Source organism: Dipodomys spectabilis, unplaced genomic scaffold (genome assembly GCF_019054845.1).
Source record: "Dipodomys spectabilis isolate Male_0828 unplaced genomic scaffold, ASM1905484v1 ptg000145l, whole genome shotgun sequence".
Lineage (NCBI taxonomy): Eukaryota > Metazoa > Chordata > Mammalia > Rodentia > Heteromyidae > Dipodomys > Dipodomys spectabilis.
The window spans coordinates 23,981,629-24,004,008 of NW_024870822.1; the positions used below are offsets into that span (position 1 = coordinate 23,981,629).

At 44.3% G+C, this 22,380-nt stretch overlaps 1 protein-coding gene across 1 annotated transcript in view; it reads right to left on the bottom strand.

Annotated features, from left to right (window-relative positions):
- Ipo7 (importin 7) overlaps positions 1-22,050 on the bottom strand; it is a 72,651-nt gene extending 50,601 nt beyond the window's left edge. Inside the window, exons 1-2 of the mRNA XM_042691735.1 lie at positions 21,816-22,050; positions 3,740-3,821 (exon numbers count right to left, since the gene is read on the bottom strand). Of these exons, the coding sequence (XP_042547669.1) occupies positions 3,740-3,821; positions 21,816-21,899 (166 nt within the window). The 5' untranslated portion in view covers positions 21,900-22,050. The remainder of the gene's footprint in view (positions 1-3,739; positions 3,822-21,815) is intronic.
- Positions 22,051-22,380: the final 330 nt, after the last annotated feature.

Here is a 22,380-nt window from a genome sequence, read left to right on the forward strand (position 1 = left end):
CAGAAGTAGAGTTATGGCTCAAGTGGGAGAGAGCTTGCCTTGAGCTGAAGAGCTGAGGAACAGTGCCCAGGCCCAAAGTTCAAGCCCCAGGACCAACCAAAAAAAAAAAAAAAGGTACTTTCCTGCCTGGGCTGGCTTCAATCTGAGATTCTCAGATCTCAGTCTCCTGATTATATTACTGACATGACCCTAGCAACACTGGCTCTTACTGGCTATTCTTTTTGTCAGGAATGAGGTTTAAACTCAGGGCCTCCTACTTGCCAGGCAGGTGCTTTATCACTTCAGACACACTGCTAGCATGCGTGCGTGTGTCACACACAGGTAGTGAGGCTTGAACTCAGGCCTCCCATCCTTGCTTAGGTTTTTCACTAACACTTGAGCTAACACTCTGAACACTTGAGCCACAGTTCTACCTCCAGCTTTTTAGTGGTTAACTGGAGAGAAGAATCTCTTGAATTTGTATGCCCAGGTGGTTTCTATTTTATTTATTTATTTATTTCCCAGTCATGAGGCTTAGACTCAGGGCCTGGGCACTGTCTATGAGCCTCTTTGTGCTCAAGGCTAGAACTCTATTACTTGAGCCACAGTGTCACTTCTGGCTTTTTCTTTTTATGTGGTACTGAGGAATCGAACCCAGGGCTTCACGCATTCTAGGCAAGCACTCTACCATTAAGTCACAATCCCAGCCTGGTTTCTAATTTTAATCCTTAGATCTTAGCCTCCTGAGTAGCTAGGATTACAGGTATGTGGCACCTGGCCAGATTGTCACCACATCTATTTGAACAGAGATAACTGACAGGACAAGCATTTGTATATTCTAGTTAGTGCCAGCCATGAATAAAAAAGGTAAAGGAGGGGCTGGGAAGGTGGCTCAGTGGTAGAGTGTTTGCCTTGCATGCATGAGGCCCTGGGTTTGATTCCTCAGCACCACATAAGCAGAAAAGGCTGGAAGTGGCACTGTGGCTCAAGTGGTAGAGCGCTAGCCTTGAGCTGAAGGGTTGAGGGACAGCGCCCAGGCCCAGAGTTCAGGCCCTATGGCCGACAAAAAAAAAAGAAAAGAAAAAGGTAAAGGAGAGTGCCCAGACCCTAAATTTATACCAAGAAAGAAAGAAAGAAGGCGGGGGAGAGAATATTGTTACTTATTCCAGATTGATACTACTACAAAATTGTAAATATCTCCAAAACTGAGCAAGACCAAAATGAAGACCTAATAGTTGATACTTTTTCTAGATATAACATGAGTACTTCTTTCCATTATGAGTAAAGGAATGATACATACACATCTGACTCAGTGATCTGAAAGGAGGTCATACTGAATTCTACTCCAATCAGAATTCTTAAGTGTTATTACAAAGACAGAATGAATGATCTAATCGCTCAAAATCTAAATGAACAGGTGCTGGTGACTCATGCCAGCAAACAGAGCTACTCAAGAGTGAGATTTGAGGATCAAAGTTTGAAGCCAGTCCAGGCAAGAAAAGGCCATAAGAGACTCTTTTATCACCAATAAACTACTCAAAAAGCCAGAAGTAATGTTGCGTCTCAAAGTGGCAGAGTGCTATCCTTGAGCACATGAAGCTCAGGGACAGCCTCTAGTGCCCAAGTTCAAGCCCTTAGACTTGCAAAAAATTTAGATGAAACCAGTTGTATACTAAAGTTTCTAAGGATATAATTTCAAAAATATTCCAGCAGGGCTAGGAAAGTGGCTCAGTGGTAGAGCACTTGCCTTGCATGCATGAAGCCCTGGGTTCGATTCCTAAGCACCACATAAGCAAAAAGAAAAAAGCCGGAAGTGGCACCGTGGCTCAAGTGGTAGAGCATTAGCCTTGAGCTGAAGAGCTGAGGGACAGCCCCCAGGCCCAGAATTCAGGTCCCATGACTGCGGGGGTGGGGGGACTCCAGCAAGGCACTGGTGGCTCATGCCCATAATCCAACTTCTCAGGAGGCTGAGATCTGAGGACCACGATTCAAGGCCAGCCCACTTACAAAAAAAAAATTAAATTAAAAGCTATTCAATTTTTTGGTGGTGGTGGTAGTCATGGTCTTGAACTCTGGGCCTTGGCGCTGTCCCTCAGCTCTTCAGGTCAAAGCTAGCACTCTATCTACCACTTGAACCAAAGCAGCACTTTCTGTTTTCTGGTGGTTTATTGGAGATAAGGGTATCTCAAAAAAAAAACAAAAAAACAAAACGGAAGTGGTGCTGTGGCTCAAGTGGTAGGGTGCTAGCCTTGAGCTGAAGAACTGAGGGATAGTGCCCAGGCCCAGAGTTCAAGTCCCACGACCAACAAAAAAAAAAAAAAAGCTTTGGGCTGGGAAGGTGGCTCAGCGGTAAAGTGCTTGCCTCCCATGCATAAGGCCTGGGTTCAATTCCTCAGCACCACATACACAGAAAAAGCCGAAAGTGGCTCTGTGGCTCAAGTGGTAGAGCGCTAGCCTTGAGTTCAGACCTACGACTGACAAGAGTCTCTCGGACTTTCCTGCCCGGCCTTCCTTTGAACTATGATCCTCACATCTCAGCCTCCTGAATAGCTAGGATTACAGGCATGAGCCAACAGCACCCGACGGTTTATACTTTCTCTAAGGCAAAGTTAAAATATGAAATGTGTTTATTTTAATAGAATAAGACAGAAGCATTATATCATATTTTCCACTTTGTTAGTAAGAATACCTGATATCCGGAATAGCACTTTTGTCCTATTCCTGGGGCTTGAAACTCAGGGGGCTCTGTCCCTGAGCTTTTGTGCTCAAGGCTAGTGCTCTACCACTCAAACAACAGTGCCACTTCCAGCTTCTTGTACTTAATTGGAGCTAAGAGTCTCATGGACTTTTCTGCCCAGGCTGTCTTCAAACCATGATTCTCAGGTCTCAGCCACCTGAGTAGCTAGGATTAACAGGCATGAGCCACAGGTACCCAGTGAATAGCACTTTTTTAATTGAAGAAACTGAAGCTCAAATAGAAGAGCCCCTGCCTACCAAATGAAGGCTTCAATTCAAATCTCAGAAGAGTTAAATCGTTAAGCAAAAAGGTGTAAGAATTAGCCATGTAGACACAGAAGTTTGTGTCTGAGAAACCACTTCAGGAACCAGAATGCATAAAATCTTGTAATAAAATGTTTTTTCTACTACTTTAAGTACTAAATTATTCCTTATTCTATACCATGAAGTATTAAGAAGGCACCTCTGTCACAAACACTGAAGATAAATGAGTTCTTAGCATTAAAAAAAAAATCACTTAAGAGCCATGGAAATATTTCTGTTATTCAACTTAGAAAAAAAAATTGTTATCAGTACGGAGGCTTGGATTTGTCGCTCAAAACTGGTGCTCTACATCTTCCAGCTATTTACTGGTTAAAGTTTCATGGATGGGCTGGGAAGATAGCTCAGTGGTAGAGTGCTTGCCTTGCATGCATGAGGCCCTGGGTTCAATTCCTCAGCACCACATAAGCAAAAGAAGCAGGAAGTGGCACTATGGCTCAAAGCAGTAGAGCATTAGCCTTGAGCTGAAAAGCTAAAGAACAGTGCCTACGACCAGAGTTCAGGCGCCCCATGACTGGCCAAAAAAAAGAAAAAAAAAAGTCTCATGGACTTTGCTGTCTAGGGTAGCTTGGAACCACAATTCTCAAACCTCACCTCCTTGGTAACTAGGATTATAGCATGGGCTACTAGCACTCTGCTATTTACAAATCTTTTAAATAATGTTTATATAGAGAGAACAAAATAAATAATTCAAGAAACTTGCCTGCCTGTCTCACAGGTAAATCCAGTTGCTCTGACATGGTAATCTGGAGCAGTGTTGAAACAAAATTCAGAGACTTGTGTGCCTACAAAAAAACAAACAAAAAGCATTTTAATTTCCTATAAATGAGTAATTTATTTGCTTATTTTTATTTTGGGGGATGAGATGTTTCCATATAGCCCAGCTTGACTTTGAATTGGAGATCCTTCTGCCTTAGTCTCCTGATCCCATGATTCTCTACTATGTAAGTAAATTTAAATATGACAAATCACTATCATTTTCAGATATTTGGATTTATCAGAATACCATTATACTTCCCCATTAATCCTAATTAGCATCTTAAACCTACTTAGGTAACAACAGCTTAAAAATAATATCCTGTCATAATTATCTTTCCCTTCCAGTAAGTAATTTGCTATGCAGATATCCTAATAAAGTAGCTAGACCTGAACTAATGCAACAAAAATGAATGGCTTGGGGTTCTTTCCAGGGTTTTTGTTGTTGTTTTGAGATAAGGCCAGTATAGAGTGTAGTCTAGCCTCAAGGCTCTCAATGATCCTGCTTTCTTGTAAGCCTCCCAAATGCTGGAAAGTCTACATCACCAATGTGCTAATAAAGCTTATTTCCTGGTATGGTTGTTTTAGACAAATATGTTTAACTGAACTGTCAAGTTGTATTTTCTCTTGTATATTTTTACAGTTTCATCCAAATCCATCCCACTAAGTCCACTCCTTCCAGCTACCTCTTCAATCCAAGTTTTGGTATTTTTCCATACAGGTTAGATGAACATCATTCTTGGTTTCATTTTAGTTTAACAGATTCTAAAAAGTTCTGCAAACCTATTTTTTATTTTATTTTGAACTCTGTGCCTCTAGCTCTGTTTTCGCTGGTTAGCTGAGTGGTAGAACTCTGCCAGTAGAGCCATGCCTTTAGTGACCACTTTTGACAGTCAATTGCAGATTAAGAGTCTCTCAAGGTTTTTCTGTCTGAGCTGGCTACCTTTTTTTGTTTTTTGAACTTGGCCTGGGAGCTGACCCAGAGCTTTTTTGTTCAAGTCTAGTGCTTACCACTTGAACCACTGCTCCACTTCTGGCTTTTGGGTGGTAACTAGAGATAAGAGTCTCAAAAGGACTGGCTTCAAAGAACCTTGGTCCTCAAACCTCAGCCTACTGAGTAACTAGGATTCCATGGATGCCCAGCTGGGTTGGCTTTTAAACATAATTCTCATATTCAGATTTCAGCTGCTTGAGCAGGTACGATTACAGATGAAAGCCACTATTCACAAGCTTACAAATGCATTCTTTTATGGCTGGTCCTGGGGCTTGAATTCAGGGCCTGGGCTCTGTCCATGAGTCTCTCTGTGCCCAAGGCTAGTACTCTTAACACTTGAGCCACAGTGCCACTTCTGGCTTTTTCTTTTTTTGGGGCGGGGGGTGGGGGGGTCGTGGGGCCTAAACTCTGGACCTGGGCACTGTCCCTCAGCTCTTCAGCTCAAGGCTAGTGCTCTGCCACTTGAGCCACAGTGCCACTTCTGGTTTTTTTCTTTTTGCTTATGTGGTGTGAGGAATCGAACCCAGGGCCTCATGCATGCAAGGCAAGTGCTCTACCACTGAGCCATCTTCCCAGCCCCACTTTTGGCCTGTTCTATTCATGTGGTACTAAGGAATCAAACCCAGTGCTTCATCCATGCTAGGCAACCATTCTACCACTAAACCACATTCTCAGCCTACAAACACATTCTTATACAGAATTTTTTTCAGTTAAAAAAAAAAACAAAAACAAGCAAACAAACATCTTATTCTACATTAGGATCCACAGTGAAACTTTATTCATTTGGACAGTACAAAAATTATTTCGCAGCCGGGCGCTGGTGGCTCACGCCTGTAATCCTAGCTACTCAGGAGGCTGAGATCTGAGGATCGCGGTTCAAAGCCAGCCCGGGCAAGAGAGACCGTGAGACTCCTATCTCCAATAGACCACCAGAAAACCAGAAGTGGCGCTGTAGCTCAAGTAGTAGAGCACTCGCCTTGAGCTGAAGAGCTGAGGGACAATGCCCAGGCCCAGAGTTCAAGCCCCACGGCCAAACAAAAAAAAAAGAAAAATTATTTCGCTTGAGGCTGGGAAGGTGGCTCAGCGGTAGAGTGCTTGCCTCCCATGCATGAGGCCCTGGGTTCAATTCCTCAGCACCACATACACAAAAAAAGCCGGAAGTGGCTCAAGTGGTAGCTAGCCTTAAGCTGAAGAGCTAAGGGACAGTGCCCAGGCCCAGAGTTCAGGCCCCACAACCGGAGCCCCCCCACCAAAAAAATTATTTAGCTAGGTGTTTCTGATATAAGACAAGCCAGAAGCTTATACCACACAGGGTCCAAATTAGATAATCAAGATAACTTCATGGAAACATATATAAGATAACAAATAATTCTAACAGTGTATAGTGGAAGTAATGAGCCCTGTTGAAGAAGCAAAAGGAGACTCTACTAATATAGAATAAAAAAGACGTGAAAGGGGGAAAAAAAAGTAGGTAGGTGTAGAGTAGGTACTGAGCCAACCTTTCCACTACTCCAAGTAGATTAGAACACAGTAAACACTATAACCACCTTTACACATCTTTCTACCTAGTCCACTTATTACATATTTTTCCTGATCCATCTCCTTGGGCTCCTTGGCTGATTTCTATCTTGATTAGTCTGAACTTACTAAAACCTAAATTGGAGGTCATCTTTTCCACTCTCAAGCTGATTTTACCCATTCTGTTTTAAATATTATATATGTCAAATACATTATTTCCTATTTAGATTATTATAAGGACCTGTCCGGGCTGGGAATGTGACTTAGTGGTACAGTGCTTCCCTAGCATGTATGAAGCCCCAAATTTGATTTCTCAGTACCACATAAACAGAAAAAGCCAGAAGTGGCACTATGTCTCAAGTGGTAGAGTGCTAACTTTGAGCAAAAGAAGCTCAGGAACAGTGCCCAGGTCGAGTCCAAGCCCCAGGACTGGCAAAAATAAACAAAAATTGTAAAAAGACCTATTAAATATCCCTGTTTATTATGCTAATACCTAATATATCAAATCATCTTTCCTCTATAACTATTCATTCAGTTTTGTGCCAGTACTAGGGCTTGATATCAGGGTCTAGGCACTGTTCTTAAGCTTTTTGCTTGTTCAAGGCTAGTGCTCTACCACTTAAGTCACAACTCCACTTCCAGTTTTTTGGTGATTAACTAAAGATAAGAGTCTGAAAAACTTTCCTGCCTAAGCTGGGTTTTTTTGTTTTTTTTTTTTTTTGGGTCCTGTTGTGGGGCCTGAACTCTGGGCTGGGCGCTATCCCTCCGCTCTTCAGCTCAAGGCTAGCGCTCTACCACTTGAGCCACAGCGCCACTTCCGGCTTTTTTCTTTTTGCTTATGTGGTGCTAAGGACTCGAACACAGAGCCTCAGGCATGCAAGGCAAGCGCTCTACCACTGAGCCACCTTCCCTGCCCCCTAAGCTGGTTTTGAATTGCAATCCTCAGATCTCATCCTCCAAAGTAATTAGAATTATAGGTATGAGCTGATTTCTCCCAAGATATTAACACTATCTTTACATTTCCCACTTCTTTGTCTTAATTTAATGTATCAAGTGCTGTCAATTCTAAAGTGCTTGTTATTAAATACATCTACATTTCTACACTAATATTAATAACACCATAGCCAGGTACTGGTGGTCCATGCCTTTAATCCTACCTACTCAGGAGCATGAGAATTGTGGTTTGAAGCCAACCTAGGCAGTTAAGTCCATGAGACTCTTATCTCTGATTATAAGCAAAATGCTGGAAGTAGAGCTATGGATCAAGTGGTAGTGTACCCAGCCACCCAGGCACTAAATTCAAGCCTCAGTAGAGGAGGGTATGCATGTACACACACGCACACACATACAGTGATTATGCCCTTTTTTTTTTGGTCCAGTCGTGGGGCCTGAACTCTGGGCCTGGGCGCTGTCCCTCAGCTCTTCACCTCAGGGCTAGCACTCACCACTTGAGCCACAGCGCCACTTCCCGCTTTTTTTTTTTGCTTATGTGGTGCTGAATCGAACCCAGGGCCTCATGCATGTAAGGCAAGTGCTCTACCATGAGCCACCTTCCCAGCCCCTTATGCCCTTTTTTTCAATTTTGTATTTGTATGTGTGGGAGTAGAATCCAGGACCTCATATATAGTAGGCAAGTGACTTTACTATAGACCTATATTCTCACAACTTTTAACTATATATACATATATCTCTAACCATTCTCTACTTACCAGCTAATGATTATTTAAAAACTAAAGGCTGGGGCTGGGAAGGTGGCTCAGTGGTAGAGCACTTGCCTTGCATGCCTGAGGCCCTGGATTCGATTCCTCAGCACCACATAAGCAAAAAGAAAAAAGCCGGAAGTGGTGCTGTGGCTCAAGTGGTAGAGCGCTAGCCCTGAGCTGAAGAGCTGAGAGACAGCGTCCAGGCCCAGAGTTCAGGCCCCACAACCGGACCAAAAAAATAAAAAATAAAAAATAAAGGCTGGGATGTAGATCTCAGTGGCAAAGTGCTTGTCCAACGTCCTGGTTTCCATCCCCAGTACCAAATAATAACAAAACAAAAAAAATAAAAACATCACTTTTAAACAAATATTTTTTGGGGGAGGGGTTGTTCTAAGTCTCATTTTCTAGTGGTTAATTGGAGATAGAAGTCTCATGATGAATTTTCCTACCTGGGCTGGCTTCAAACTGATCCACAGATCTCAGCCTCGGAGAAGCTAGGATTACAGGTGTGAGCTACCAGCACCCAGCTTAAAAAAATCTTTATATTAACTTCTTAACACACCTTCCAAGTTCTTGAACAATAATATCGTGGCCCTATTTCTTCACCCCATGAGAAATTTTCTCAGCCCACACTTGCCCATCTTAGCAGCCTTCTTTAGGTTCTCTCACAAGAAGGAAAATACATCACCCCATTTCAGAGTAATACATACTGTGACTTTATATATTCAGGTTTGTTCTCTCCCATGGGCCTACCAAGTTGGTTTACAGCTTCCCATTCTTTTGTTCTGAACTTTAACATTATTTCCTTAGAAATGCCTAATCAGTCAAGCTAAAATATGTCTATTATTCCAATAACTTTCATTTTCTTTTCCTCAATATAGTTCAATCTATGTAATCTTTGATTAAATCTTCAGCAAGTTGATTTAGCAAGTCATCTCAATCACAAAATGGGAATAAAATCCACTTCATAGATGTAAGGAGTAAATAAAAATATTTTAGCAAAGCCAAGACATAAATGCTAAAAACGTAGCTCAGTGATAACAGTGCTTGCCTAACATATGAAACACATTATCCCATCCATGGTCTCTTGCTTTCTAGCTATCAAGTTTTTAGTTTTGGGCAGTACTGTGATTAAACTCTGTGCCTTGTACCTTCAAACAGGTAAGCTTACCATTTAAGCCATGTGTCCAGAATTATATGACCATAGTCAGTAGCACCTTATTTTTCCTCAATGAGTGTGTTCTACATCCATAAGGCATAAACTGAATATGGTCTATTTAGGTCCTTAAATAACCCATTAAACAAAGGATACGTGATTTGGGGTATATGTCTTTTGAGGTCTCAACTTAAGCTTTTCTCGTTTACATGAAATTAAAACATTGCTTTTTATAACCAGAAGCCAAGATAAAGTTGTTTAGGAGACATGTTAAAATAACAAAAACCTTAACATCCACTTGTACTTTTATACATCCCTGTATTATATGAGCATCATTCTATCTTCCTACAGCACAGAGGCATATCATAAATGTTACATTCAGAAAGCATCTCAAAGCCGGGCACCAGTGGTTCAAGCCTGGAATCTTAGCTACTCAGGAGGCTGAGATTTGAGGATCGAGGTTCCAAGCCAGCCTGTGAGACTCTTATCTCCAATAAACCACTCAGAAAACCAGAAGTGGCACTGTGGCTCAAGTGCTCATCTTGAGCTGAAGAGCTGAGGGACAGCGCCCAGGCCCAGAGATCAAGCCCCATGACCAGCCAAAAAAAAGAAAATACCTCAAGTCAACTTCTAGCTTTTCAAATTAGGAATGCTTGAGTCATATTCCCAAGTCCTTTTGGGTTTTGTTTTTATTTTTTGGTGGCAGTAATAGGACTAGAACTTGGGGGTGTGGGGGGCTAAATGTGATTCCTCGGGTTTTGTTTTTTTTTTTCTTTCACTCAAGGCTAGTTCTCTAGGGGCTGGGAATATGGCTTAGTGATAAAATGCTTGCTTAACACACACAAAGCCCTGGGTTCAATTCCTTAGTACCAAATAAACAGAAGAAGCCATCAATGGCACTGTGGCTTAAGTGGTAGAGTGCTAACCTTGAGCAAAAAGTTGTTCAGGGACAGTGCCCAGGCCCAAGTTCAAATCTCAGGACTGGCAAAAAAAAAAGAAAAGAAAAATAGATTAAGTATCCCGATTCTTAGCCTGAGACAGCCTCAGATTGGGATCATTCTATCTAAGAATCTCCCTTAGCTGCTATTAAAGCACATACCCAGCTTGTTGGTTAAGATAGGATCTTTCAAACATTTTGCTGGGTCTGGCTTCAAACTTTATTTTATTCTTTTTTTGGTCAGTTGTGGGGCCTGAACTCTGGGCCTGGGCACTGTCCCTCAGCTGTTTAACTCAAGGCTAGTGCTCTACCACTTGAGCCACAGTGCCACTTCCGCCTTTTTCTGCTCCTGTGGTGCTGAGAAATCAAACCCAGGGCCTCATGCAAGGCAAGCACTCTACCACTGAGTTATCTTCCCAGCCCTCCCAAGGGCTAAGAAAGCAGAATGCTTGCCTAGCATGCATCAAGCCCCGGTTCGATTCCTTGGTACCACATGAACAGAAAAAGTCAGAGAGTGCTAGCCTTGAGCAAAAAAAGCAGCTCAGAGCCGGGCAACAGTGGCTCAGGCCTGTAATCCTAGCTACTCCGGAGGCTGAGATCTGAGGATCACGTTCAAAGCCAGCCCAGGCAGGGAAATCCATGAAACTTTTATCTCCAATAAACCATAGAAAACCAGAAGTGGCGCTGTAGCTCAAGTGGTAGAGTGCTCGCCTTTAGCTGAAGAGCTGAGGGACAGCGCTCAGGTCCAGAGTTCAAGCCCCACAACCAAAAAAAAAAAAAGCAACTCAGGGACAGTGCCCAAGCCAAGTTCTACCCCCAAGACTGGCAAAAAAGAAAAAAACCTTAATCCTCCCAATCTCTGCCTCCAAGTTTGTTAGTTGGAGTTACAGGCATAAATCATCATTCAGTACCTGGATCCTCTCTAATTTAATAGCGCCCAGGCCCAGAGTTCAAGCTCCATGACCAACAAAGAAAAAAAATAAAAGAATGTTCAGCCAAATGACAAAAACAATTAGTACAACTTTGCATCAGTGTCCTCCCAAAGTGCAATATGTCAAAATGTTGATAAGAGTAGGAAAATAAATAAAAGGTACAACTGTATTAGAAAACTGGCTAAGTACTTATCTTATATCCTAGCAATTTTGCCCTTACATACACAATATATGAGGAGTGCGTAAGTCTATAATAATTATAAATCAATGTACAGTGAAATACTTAAAACTGCCAGGAACCTGTAATCATAATCCAAGCTACTCAAGAGGCAGAGATCTGGGGATCCAGATCTGAAACCAGTCCAAGTAGACAAATCCACAAGAATTCTCCAATTAACCACCAAAGACAGGAAGTGGAGGTGTGGCTACAGTGGTAGGAACCAACTTTAAGCAAAAAGGCCAAGTAAGAGCAATCCTGAGATGAAGCCCCACTACTAGTACCAAATAAATACATTCATGCAAACATAAAATACTATCAATAGAATCAAGCAGTGCTACTCATCTCAAATATATGTTGAAGAATAAGGGGTAGGTAGTTTAATGGCAGAAGGCTTACTAAGCATACATGAAGCCGCATCACCAAAATGGAAAAATAAAAGCTAAAGCCAGCCACATCTGGGTGTCCGTCCTGAGTCTTGAACTGTGGGTGTGGGAACTATCCCTGAGCTACTCAGCTCAAGGCTAGTGCTCTACTACTTGAGCCACAGAGCCACTTTCAGCACTGGTACCCGGCAAGGCTAGCATTTTACTACTTGAGTCACAGCTCCACTTGGGAAGTTTGTGGTAGATAAGAATTTCATGGGCATCACCGGGAGCCGGTGGCTCACGCCTATAATCCTAGCTACTCAGGAGGCTGAGATCTGAGGATCATGGTTCAAAGCCAGCCCAGGCAGGAGAGTCAGTAAGACTCTCATCTCCAATAAGCCACTAGAAAACCAGAAGTGGCGCTGTGGCTCAAGCGGTAGAGCATCACCTTGAGCTGAAGAGCAGAGGGATAGCACCCAGGCCCAGAGTTCAAGACCCACGACCAACCCCCCCCCCAAAAAAAAATTTAATGGGCAGGGTGCTGAGATATAAGGAGCACAGTTCAAAGCCAGCCTGGACAGGAAAGTCTCTGAGACTCTTATCTCCAATTAACCACAAGAAAACTGGAAGTGGCAGGCTCAAGACATAGTAGAGTGCAGCGGGTGCTGGTGGCTCATGCCTGTAATCCCAGTTACTCAAGAGACTGAGGTCTGAGGATCACGATTCAAACCCAGCCTGGTTAGGAAAGTCCATGAGACTCTTATCTCTAAACACCAAAAAAGCCACAAATGGAACTGTGGCTCAAGTGGGAGAGCATTAACTTTGAGCAAAAGAGCTCAGGGATAGTGCCCAGGCCCCAAGTTCAAGCCCAGTACCAGAACAAAAGAAGAAAAAGAGGCAAAAAGTGGAAGCCTAAAAAATTAGGGAAAATTGAAAGTTTGGTGTGGCCGGATGTATGGTATGTGCTGAACAGGAAATAAAACACTACCTCAATAAAAGTACTAAAAGGTGTATGGCTCAGTGGTCTAGGGTTTGACTAAGGGTGAATACCTTCCCAAAAAGGAGGGGACATTCTAAAATTGTATACAAAAGGTATCTTTTAAAGCATTAATTGATCTCTAACATTTCTGGCATTCCTGAAGTTCCTGGCAGGGCAGAGGTGATACATACCAATAATCTTAGCTAACTTCTGGAGGTGGAGATCTGAGATTCAAAGCCACCCCAAACAGACAAATCCAAGACTTGTCTCCAATTAACCAGTAAAAAGCTAGAAGTGAAGATGTGACTCAAAGTTGTAGAGTGCCAGCCTTAAACAGATAAAGGTAAGAGTGAACTCCAGAGCCTCAGTTCAAGCTCTAGCATTGGCACCAAAAATAAAAACTATCCTTAATTAAAAAGGGCTCTTGCTGGGAACTGATGGCTCACGCCTGTAATACTAACTACTCAGAAGACTGAGATTTGAGGACTGCAGTTCAAAGACAGCCCAGGCAGGAAGGACTATGAGACTAGTCACCACCAGAACCCAGGAAGTGAAGCTGTGATTCAAGGTGGCAGAGTGCTTAGCTTTGAGCAAAAGGACTCAGGGACAATACCCTGGCCCTGAGTTCAAGCCACACTACCAACCCCCCCCCCACCAAAAAAAAAAAACAAGAGCTTTTAATGCTATGATTTTGTTTTTGTTTTTTTGGTCAGTCTTGGGGCTTGAACTCTGGGCTTGGGCGCTATCCCTGTGTTCTTCAGCTCAAGGCTAGCGCTCTACCACTTGAGCCATAACACCACTTCCGGTTTCCTGGTGGTTAATTGGATATAAGAGTCTCACAGACTTTTCTACCCGGTCTAGCTTTGAACCGTGATCCTCAGATATCAGCCTCCTCAGTAGCTAGGATTACAGGCCTGAGCCACTGATACCTGGCTTAACTAAGGTTTATACATATAAAATTTCTAATATTCAAGTTTAAAAGCTACTAACCATGCCCATGTAATTGTAACCCCTCTGTATGCTATTTTCACAATAAAAAAAAAAAGCTACTAACTATAACATAAAAGCACCTTCTAAACAATCATGTAGGAAGGGACCAATTCTAGCTACTCAGGCAGCTGAGATCTGAGGATGGAAGTTCGAAGCCAGCTCTGCTAGCTTGGGCAGGAAATCTCATGAGACTCATCTACAACAAGCTACCACAAAAGTCTGAAGTAGAGCTGTGGTTCAAGTTGCAGAGTACTAGCCAGAGCAAAGAAACTCAAGGACAGATGTTCCTGAGCAGCTTTCTTTCTTTTTTTTTTTTTTTGGGGGGGGGGGGGGTGTCTGGTTGTGGGGCCTGAACTCTAGGCCTGGGCACTGTCCCTCAGCTCTTTAGCTCAAGGCTAGCGCTCTACCACTTAAGCCACAACACCACTTCCGGTTTTTTTCTTTTTGCTTATGTGGTGCTGAAGAATCGAACCCAGGCCTCATGCATTGCAAGGCAAGCACTCTACCACTGAGCCACCTTCCCAGACCCATGAGCAGCTTTCTCTCCATAGCTACCTTGTACCAGATTTATCTACAATATAGAGTTTAGGGGCTGGGAAGGTGGCTCAGTGGTAGAGCGCTTGCCTTGCATGCATGAGGCCTGGGTTTGATTCCTTAGCACCACATAAGCAGAAAAAGCTAAAAGTGGTACTGTGGTTCAAGTGGTAGAGCGCTAGCCTTGAGCTGAAGAGCTGAGGGACAGCGCCCAGGCCCAGAATTCAGGCCCTACCAATGAGGGAAAAAAAAAAAGAGGGCCTGGGAAGGTGACTCAGTAGTAGAGTAGTAGAGGGGCAGGGCCCAGGCCCAGAGTTTAGGCCCCACAACCGACCAAAAAAGAAAAAAGGGAAAATTCACTTTACCTACATGATTATATAAAGTATAGTAAGGTTAAGTCATTAAGAGGTAGAATCAGGACCAAATTGAGTATATTACTCTAACTTCATCATATAATAGTAGCACACGTTTTTTAACCTGAAAACTTTAAAACCTTCATTAAAAATTACACAAAGCGGGCTGGGAAGGTGGCTCAGTGGTAGAGCACTTGCGTTGCATGCCTGAGGCCCTGGGTTCAATTCCTCAGCACCACATAAGCAAAAAGAAAAAAGCCAGGAGTGGTGCTGTGGCTCAAGTGGTAGAGCGCTAGCCTTGAGCTGAAGAGCTGAGGGACAGTGCCCAGGCCCAGAGTTCAGGCCCCACGACTGGACCCAAAAAAAAAACAAAACAAAAAAAATTACACAAAGCAAGCTGGCACGGGTGGCTCAGGCCTGTAATCCTAGATCTGAGGATCACGGTTCAAAGCCAGCCCAGGCAAGAAAGTCTATGGGACTCTTATCTCCAATTAAGCACCAGAAAATGGAAATGGCGCTGTAGCTCAAGTGGTAGAGCACTAGCCTTGAGCTAAAGAGCTGAGGAACAGCACTCAGGCCCAGAGTTCAAGCCCATGACCTAAAAAAAATTTACACAAAGCAGGCCTGCAAAGGTGGCTCAGTGATAAAGTACTTGCCTAGCATGCATGAAGCCTTGCGTTCAATTCCTCAGTACCACAAAAATAGAAAACGTGGTGTTATGGTTCAAGCGGTAGAGTACTCCTTGGCATTTGAGGCTCAAAGCCAGCCTGGGCAGGAAACTCCATCAGACTCTTATCTCTAATTAACCAGCAGAAAACCTTAAGTGGAGCTGTGGCTCAAAGTGGTAGTGTACTACCTTGAGCAAAAGAGCTCAGGGACAGGACTCAGGCCTTAATTCAAGCCCCACCACCTACAAACAACAACAACAACAAGTGATGTCTTGCATTGAAGCACCATTACCAGCACTAAAAATATATCTAATTTTTTAAAAATTATTTTTCGATGGACCCAGAGCATTAGTGGCTCTCGTCTGTAATCCTAGCTACTTAGGAGGCTGAGATCTGAGCATCATCGTCGGAAAAGTCCCCTTAAGTTTCTTATCTCCAATTAGCCACTCAAAAACTGAAAGTGGCACTGAGGCTCAAAGTAGTAGAATACCAGCCTTGAACTGAAGAGCTGAGGGACAGTGCAGAGTTCAAGCCCCATGACCAACCAAAAAAACAACAATTAAAAAAAAAAAACAAACAAACCAGGAGGGCTGGGAAGGTGGCTCAGTGGTAGAGACCTTGCCTTGCATGCCTGAGGCCCTGGGTTTGAATCCTCAGCACCACATAAGCAAAAAGAAAAAAGCCGGAAGTGGCGCTGTGGCTCAAGTGGTAGAGCGCTAGCCTTGAGCTGAAGAGCTGAGGGACAGCGCCCAGGCCCAGAGTTCAGGCCCCACGACTGGACCAAAAAAAAAAAAAAAACAGGAAAACATATTAGCAAGGACAACACACTTTTAAAAGTCAAGTACTGGAACAGGGCACCGGTGGCTCACACCTATAATCCTAGCTGCTCAGGAGGCTGAGTTCTGAGGATTGCGGTTCAAAGTCAGCCTGGGCAGGAAAGTCGGTGAGACTCTTATCTCCAATAAAAACCACTAGAAAACCGGAAGTGGCACATTGGCTTAGGCAGTAGTGTTCGCCTTGAGCTGAAGAGCGCAGGGACAGGGCCCAAGCCCAAGGTTCAAACCCCATGACACACACAGACACAGACACAGACACACACACACACACACACACAGAGTCAAGTATTGGGCTGGAAGGTTCAAACCCCATGACACACACACACACACACACACACACACACACACACACACACACACACACACACACACACACACACACACACACACACACACACACACACACACACACACACACACACACACACACACACACACACACAGTCAAGTATTGGGCTGGAAGGTGGCTCAGTGGTAGAGTGCTTGCCTCACATGCATGAGGCCCTGGATTTGATTCCTCAGCACCACATAAACAGAAAAAGCTGGAAGTGGTGCGTGCTGTGGTTCAAGTGGTAAGAGTACTAGCTTTGTGGCGAAGAGCTCAGGGACAGCACCCAGGCCCAGAGTTCAAGCCCCACAAATGACAAAAAAATAAATAAAGTGTCATTACTTTCAAACCAAAAATATTATATTTGACACATGCTTAGGAAATGTAAATAACAATCACAAAAATGACTGAAAGAATTAAGACAGGATTAGCAACGTTCACTGTTCCACAATATTCCAAAATAGTTTTATGGGTTTGTTTTTTTTGGTCCATCACGGGTCTTAAACTCAGTACCTAAGCACTATCCCTGAGCTTCTTTGTGCTCAAGGCTAGCGTTCTACCAATTGGCAACAGTGCCACTTCCAGTTTTTGAATGGTGAATTGGAGATAAGAGTCTCACTAGGACTTTTTTGCCCAGGTTAGCTTCGAACCAGCTCCGAACTGCAATCCCCAGATCTCAGCCTCCTGAGTATCTAGGATTACAGGTTTAAGCCACTTGCACCCAACGTAGTAGTACTAGGTTTAAACAGGAGCTATAATCGCAACCTCAGAAAGCACAAACAGGAGGATGCTGAACACTGGTGGTTCAAGCCTCTCATCCTAGCTACTCTGGAAGCTAAGATATGAGGATCAAGGTTCAAAGCCAGCTCAGGTAGTTAAGTCCTAAAGATTCTTATCTCCAATTAACAACCCAAGTGGAACTAGGGCTTAATTGGTAGAGCACTGTCCTTGAGCTTCTCTTGCTCAAGGCTAGCACTCTACCACTTTAGCCACAACACCACTTCTGGCTTTTTCTGTTTATGTGATCAAACCTAGGGCTTCATGCATGCCAGGCAAGCACTCCAACCACTAAGCCACATTCCCAGCCCTGGCATCAAAAAATGTTTTTAAATTTAAAAAAACAGGAGGAGGGGCTGGGAAGGTGGCTCAGTGGTAGAGCGCTTGCCTTGCATGCATGAGGCCCTGGGTTCAATTCCTCAGCACCACATAAGCAGGAAAACAAAAGCCAGAAGTGGTGCTATGGCTCAAGTGGTAGCCTGCTAGCCTTGAGCTGAAGAGCTGAGGGACAGCGCCCAGGCCCAGAGTTCAGGCTCCATGACCAGACCCCCAAAAAAAAATTTAAAAAAAAAAAGGGATTATAGTTCAAGCAAGTTGGAGACCCTCTCTGAAAAATAAATTGCAGGAGGGATGGGTGACTCAAAGGCCCTTAGTTCAAGAGCTCAAATTCCAGTATAATAAGGGAAAAAAAAAGCTTTGGGTATCATTTGATTATCTTGCAAATTCTAGGTTGTGAAATACTTACCCCAGGTCTCTAATGTAAGTGCATATAACCAAACATTTGCTAATTGCTTGCAGAAAAAAAACAATTTCAAATTTTCCCCAAGTTTGTATACAGTTATCATTTCAACTGGTGCTGGTTCGATGACCCAGAGGAGGGTGCTGTCTCTTAGTTTTTTTTGCACAGATCTGGAGTTCTACCACTTGGGCCACAGCTCCACTTCTAGCCTTTTTTTTCCCCTCAGTACTGGAGTGCACTTCATAGGCAAGTGCTTTGCCACTGAGCTACAATATATCTCAGCCCATACACTTCTAGCTTTATGGTGGTTAGTTGGAGATAAAAATGTCACAGGCATTCCTAGGCTGGCTTTGGACTGTAACCCTCAGATCTCAGCCTCTTGAGCAGCTACTGCAAGTAATTTTTTTTTTTTTTTTGGGGGGGGGGTGGGTCAGTCATGGGGCTTGAACTCTGAGTCGGGCACTGTCCCTCAGCTCTTCAGCTCAAGGTGAGCGCTCTACCACTTGAGCCACAGCGCCACTTCCAGTTTTCTGGTAATTAATTGGAGGTAACTGTCTCATGAAGTTTACTGCCCGGGCTGGCTTTGAACCATGATCCTCAGATCTCAGCCTCCTGAGTAGCTAGGATTACAGGTATGAGCAACCAACGCCCAGCAAGTAATATTTTTTAAAAGTAATTACATGCAAGTGCGTTTAGTAAAAATAATGTATTATTAGGGCAAATCACCAAGATGAAACTTTCAGGATTATTGTTATTATTATTATTATTGTCAATGGGGCCTGAAGTTGGCCTGGGCGCTGTCTCTCAGCTCTTCAGCTCAAGGCTAGCACTCTACTACTTGAGCCACAGTGCCACTTCCGGCTTTTTCTGCTTATGCGGCGCTGAGGCATGGAACTCAGGGCCTCATGCATGCAAGGCAAGCACTCTTACCACTGAGCCACCTTCCCAGTCCTATAATTATTATTATAAGAAAAACATGATCCTGGAAATGCATGCCTATCACAAAATTTTAAAAAGTAATCCTAAATTTCCTCCACAGAATTGACATCCAGGGGCGATATGGTAGACCATCAGCTAATGAACAAAGAGTCAGTTCCAGTCTCAGACAGGCAAAAAAAAAAAAAAAAAAGAAAAGGAAAATTATATATCCAATAGAAATCTAAACTCTTAAGCAATCTTAAGTCTAACAGTCTCATTTACATGTAAAAATACCTCTTTATTTTGAAATAATCTTACAGGTGTCTGATCTGTAGGTGGTCTTCTTGAACACTAAGTTCCTAGAGGGCAGGATCTTAGGACAGCATTGTACATTGAAGTAGTTCAATTAGTAGTATCCTGCTGCTTCTGTTAAATTGATAAAAATAAAGCTTACTGAGCCAGGCACCAGAGGCTCACGCCTGTAATCCTAGCTACTCAGGAGGCTGAGATCTGAGGATTAAGGTTCAAAGCTAGCCCGGGCAGGAAAGTCTGAGAGACTCTATCTCCAATTAACCACCAGAAAACTGGAAGTGGCACTGTGGCTCAAGTGGCAGAGTGCTTGCCTCGCACTGAAGAGCACAGGGACAGAGCCCAGGCACAGAGTTCAAGCCCCACGACCATCCAAAAAATAATAATAAATGAATAAAGCTTACTAACAAGCTAAGGAGAACATAAGTAGCTGCATTTCTTTAAGGTGAGGCTTCTTTTAGAATGTTAGATGGTAAAGAACAATATATTGCATCTTTCAATAAAGACAGCAAAGCAATTCACTGGTAGTTGCTGAATAACAGGAAGGAGTGGGGATGGAAAAAGTGAGAGTAAGCAAGGAGGTCAATCTGACTAAAATAATGTCCATGTGTGTGAAATACCAGTGAGCTAGCACACACTTAAAAAATGGATAAACTATATACCTTATAGGTAGGAGTGGGAGGGAAAACTCGAGGAAAGCAAAGAGGTGACACTGTCCAAAAAAAGCAATGTACTCATTACCTGAAATGGTAAACTTTTTGTACACCTTAGTAACAAAATTGTATTTAAAAAAAAAAAAAAGGGATGACAAGAACGCATTTACTAGGCCAGGCACAGGTGATTCATGCCTATAATTCTAGCTACTCAGGAGTCTGAAATCTTAGGATATCAGTTCAAAACCAGCCCAGGCAGTCAAACCCAAGAAACTGTTATCTTCACTTAACCAACAGAAAACTGGAAGTGGAGGTGTGCATTAAGTGATGGAGCATTAGGATAGAGGGGAAAGGGGAAGAATGTAAAACAGGTATCATCTGGGGTATGTACATTTGTGAAAAATGGAACAACCAAGTCTGTTAAAATTGGTTTCAGGAGGTAATGAATGGGGAGGAAACGAATGAGGGAAAAAGGAAGGGTTGATCCAGATCTACTGTGTACCTATATAGACATGTCATAACGAAATATCCTTGTAATTAACCAATAGATGCTAATTTTTAAAATGTGGGAGAGAAAGTGGGGCTTCTATTAAAGTTTTTAAAAAATGTACAGTAGCTGGTTGTGGGTGGCTCACACCTTTATTTTTTTTTTTTTGGGTCCAGTCGTGGGGTCTGAACTCTGGGCCTGGGCGCTGTCCCTCCGCTCTTCAGCTCAAGGCTAGTGCTCTACCACTTGAGCCACAGTGCCACTTCCGGCTTTTTTCTTTTTGCTTATGTGGTGCTGAGGAATCGAACCCAGGGCCTCAGGCATGCGAGGCAAGCGCTCTACCACTGAGCCACCTTCCCAGCCCTGGCTCACACCTTTAATCCTAGCTACTCAGGAAACCCAAAGATCACAGTTGGAAGCCAAATAGGATTCCCCCACTTGAGACTCTTTATCTTCAATTGATCACCAAAAAGTAGAAGTGGAACTGTGGCTCAAACAGTAACTTTGAGCATGAAAGCTCAGAGACAGCACCCAAGCTCTGAGTTCAAACCCAGAGCAAGCACACAGACACACACAGAGAAAAAAGTACAGTAAACCACTAAACTGATAAGACTTAGTAGTATACTAAAACAGTATATAATAATTTAGAGGTCCTTTTAGAAACCTTTCAAGCACTTTTGATATATAAGCCCGCAAAGTTTACAAAGAATGACGACAGATATAGTAAATGTGTTTTCCTTGGTGTTCCCCCAAGATACAGGGCAAACAAAAAACCCTCAGCAATGCAGTATCAGAAATGATGAAGCGTGGCACGTTTCAAGTCACTCAGATTTACGTTATCTTGTTGGACTATCACAACAAACCCAGAGTTCTAATTTTATGAATGGGTAAAATTCAGGATCAAGAGATTAAGAGACTGGCCCAAGGTCACAGAAGAAATCAGTGGTGCACCTCCCTAGAAGGGTGCACTTCCCCTGACCCAGTCCACATCACCCCGCCTCCCAATTGTGGCATTATGACAGGAGAGCACAGATCAGACTACTATGTGGAACTCGCACTACCCCTGCCCTGCCAAAGAGGCGCAGGCCTGTATCTAAAAGCTGTCCCTAGCACCTCGCCAGAGGAGGAAGTTGTCCCCGAGACTGACCACGGATCTGCTCAGAGAAGGGACGAGGCTGACAGGTACAGTCTCCAGTAGACCCCGTCAGCATTCCCAGCAGTCCTCCCAGACCCGGCGCCGGCGAGACTGGTCACAGAAACGTCTGAAAAAACCTCCCAGTGAGTTTCGCCCCCTCCTGGACGCGAGAGACGAGCTGGGAGTGAGCCAGAGGGCGGCCCGCCACCCGAGCCGGCCATGTGTCCAGCCGGTCACGCCCGCCTCGCCCGACCGTCTCCCCAAGCCTAGACCGCAGCCAAAGGCCCCGCTTGGGATTCGACGCAAAGGCAGCCTTGGCGCGGACACCGCACCCGACTGGGGCGCCCAGGCGAGGCACTACCGCCAGGGCTCAGCCCCACCCCTACAGCTGGGCCACTCGGCGACCCGATGAGCTCCCCCGGACAGGCCCGGAGGGCTCGGCCTTCCAGTCTGCCCGCCCGCCCGCCGTCGGCACTAGCCGGGCGTCCTTACTTCATTGAGCTGGCGCTCCGCGGCCTCACGCAGGGCCGGGTCCATGGTGCCCCGCAGGGCCTCGATAATGGTGTTGGGGTCCATCGCTGCGCGAACTCGGTCAAACCTGGGGGCACGGGTGCTACTAAGCCAGGAATAGCGCCACTCACTGCGCACATGGACTCGCCGCGCTCCGCAGCGGCAACCGGCGCGAAAGGAAAGAGAAGCGCCAAGGCCCCGGATAGAACCTCCTCGCCTCAGCGTGGAGGCGGGAGATGCTCCGGCCACTTCCTGTCGGCGCGCCCGCGGAGCATCCTGGGAGATGTAGTCTGCGAATGCAGCCGAAACTCACGTGGCTGGCTCCTCCTCGAATCTTCATAGTCTAAGAGAACAAAACATCAAACGTCGCCGGGAGGAAATGAGAGCAGTTACGAAGATTTAATGTAATCTTCCTGGAGAATCTCATACCAGCCAGCTGAGAAGGTGGCTCAGTGGTAGAGTGCTTGCCTCTCATGCATGAGGCCCTGGGTTCGATTCCTCAGCACCTCTATAAGCAGAAAAAGCCAGAAGTGGCGCTGTGGTTCAA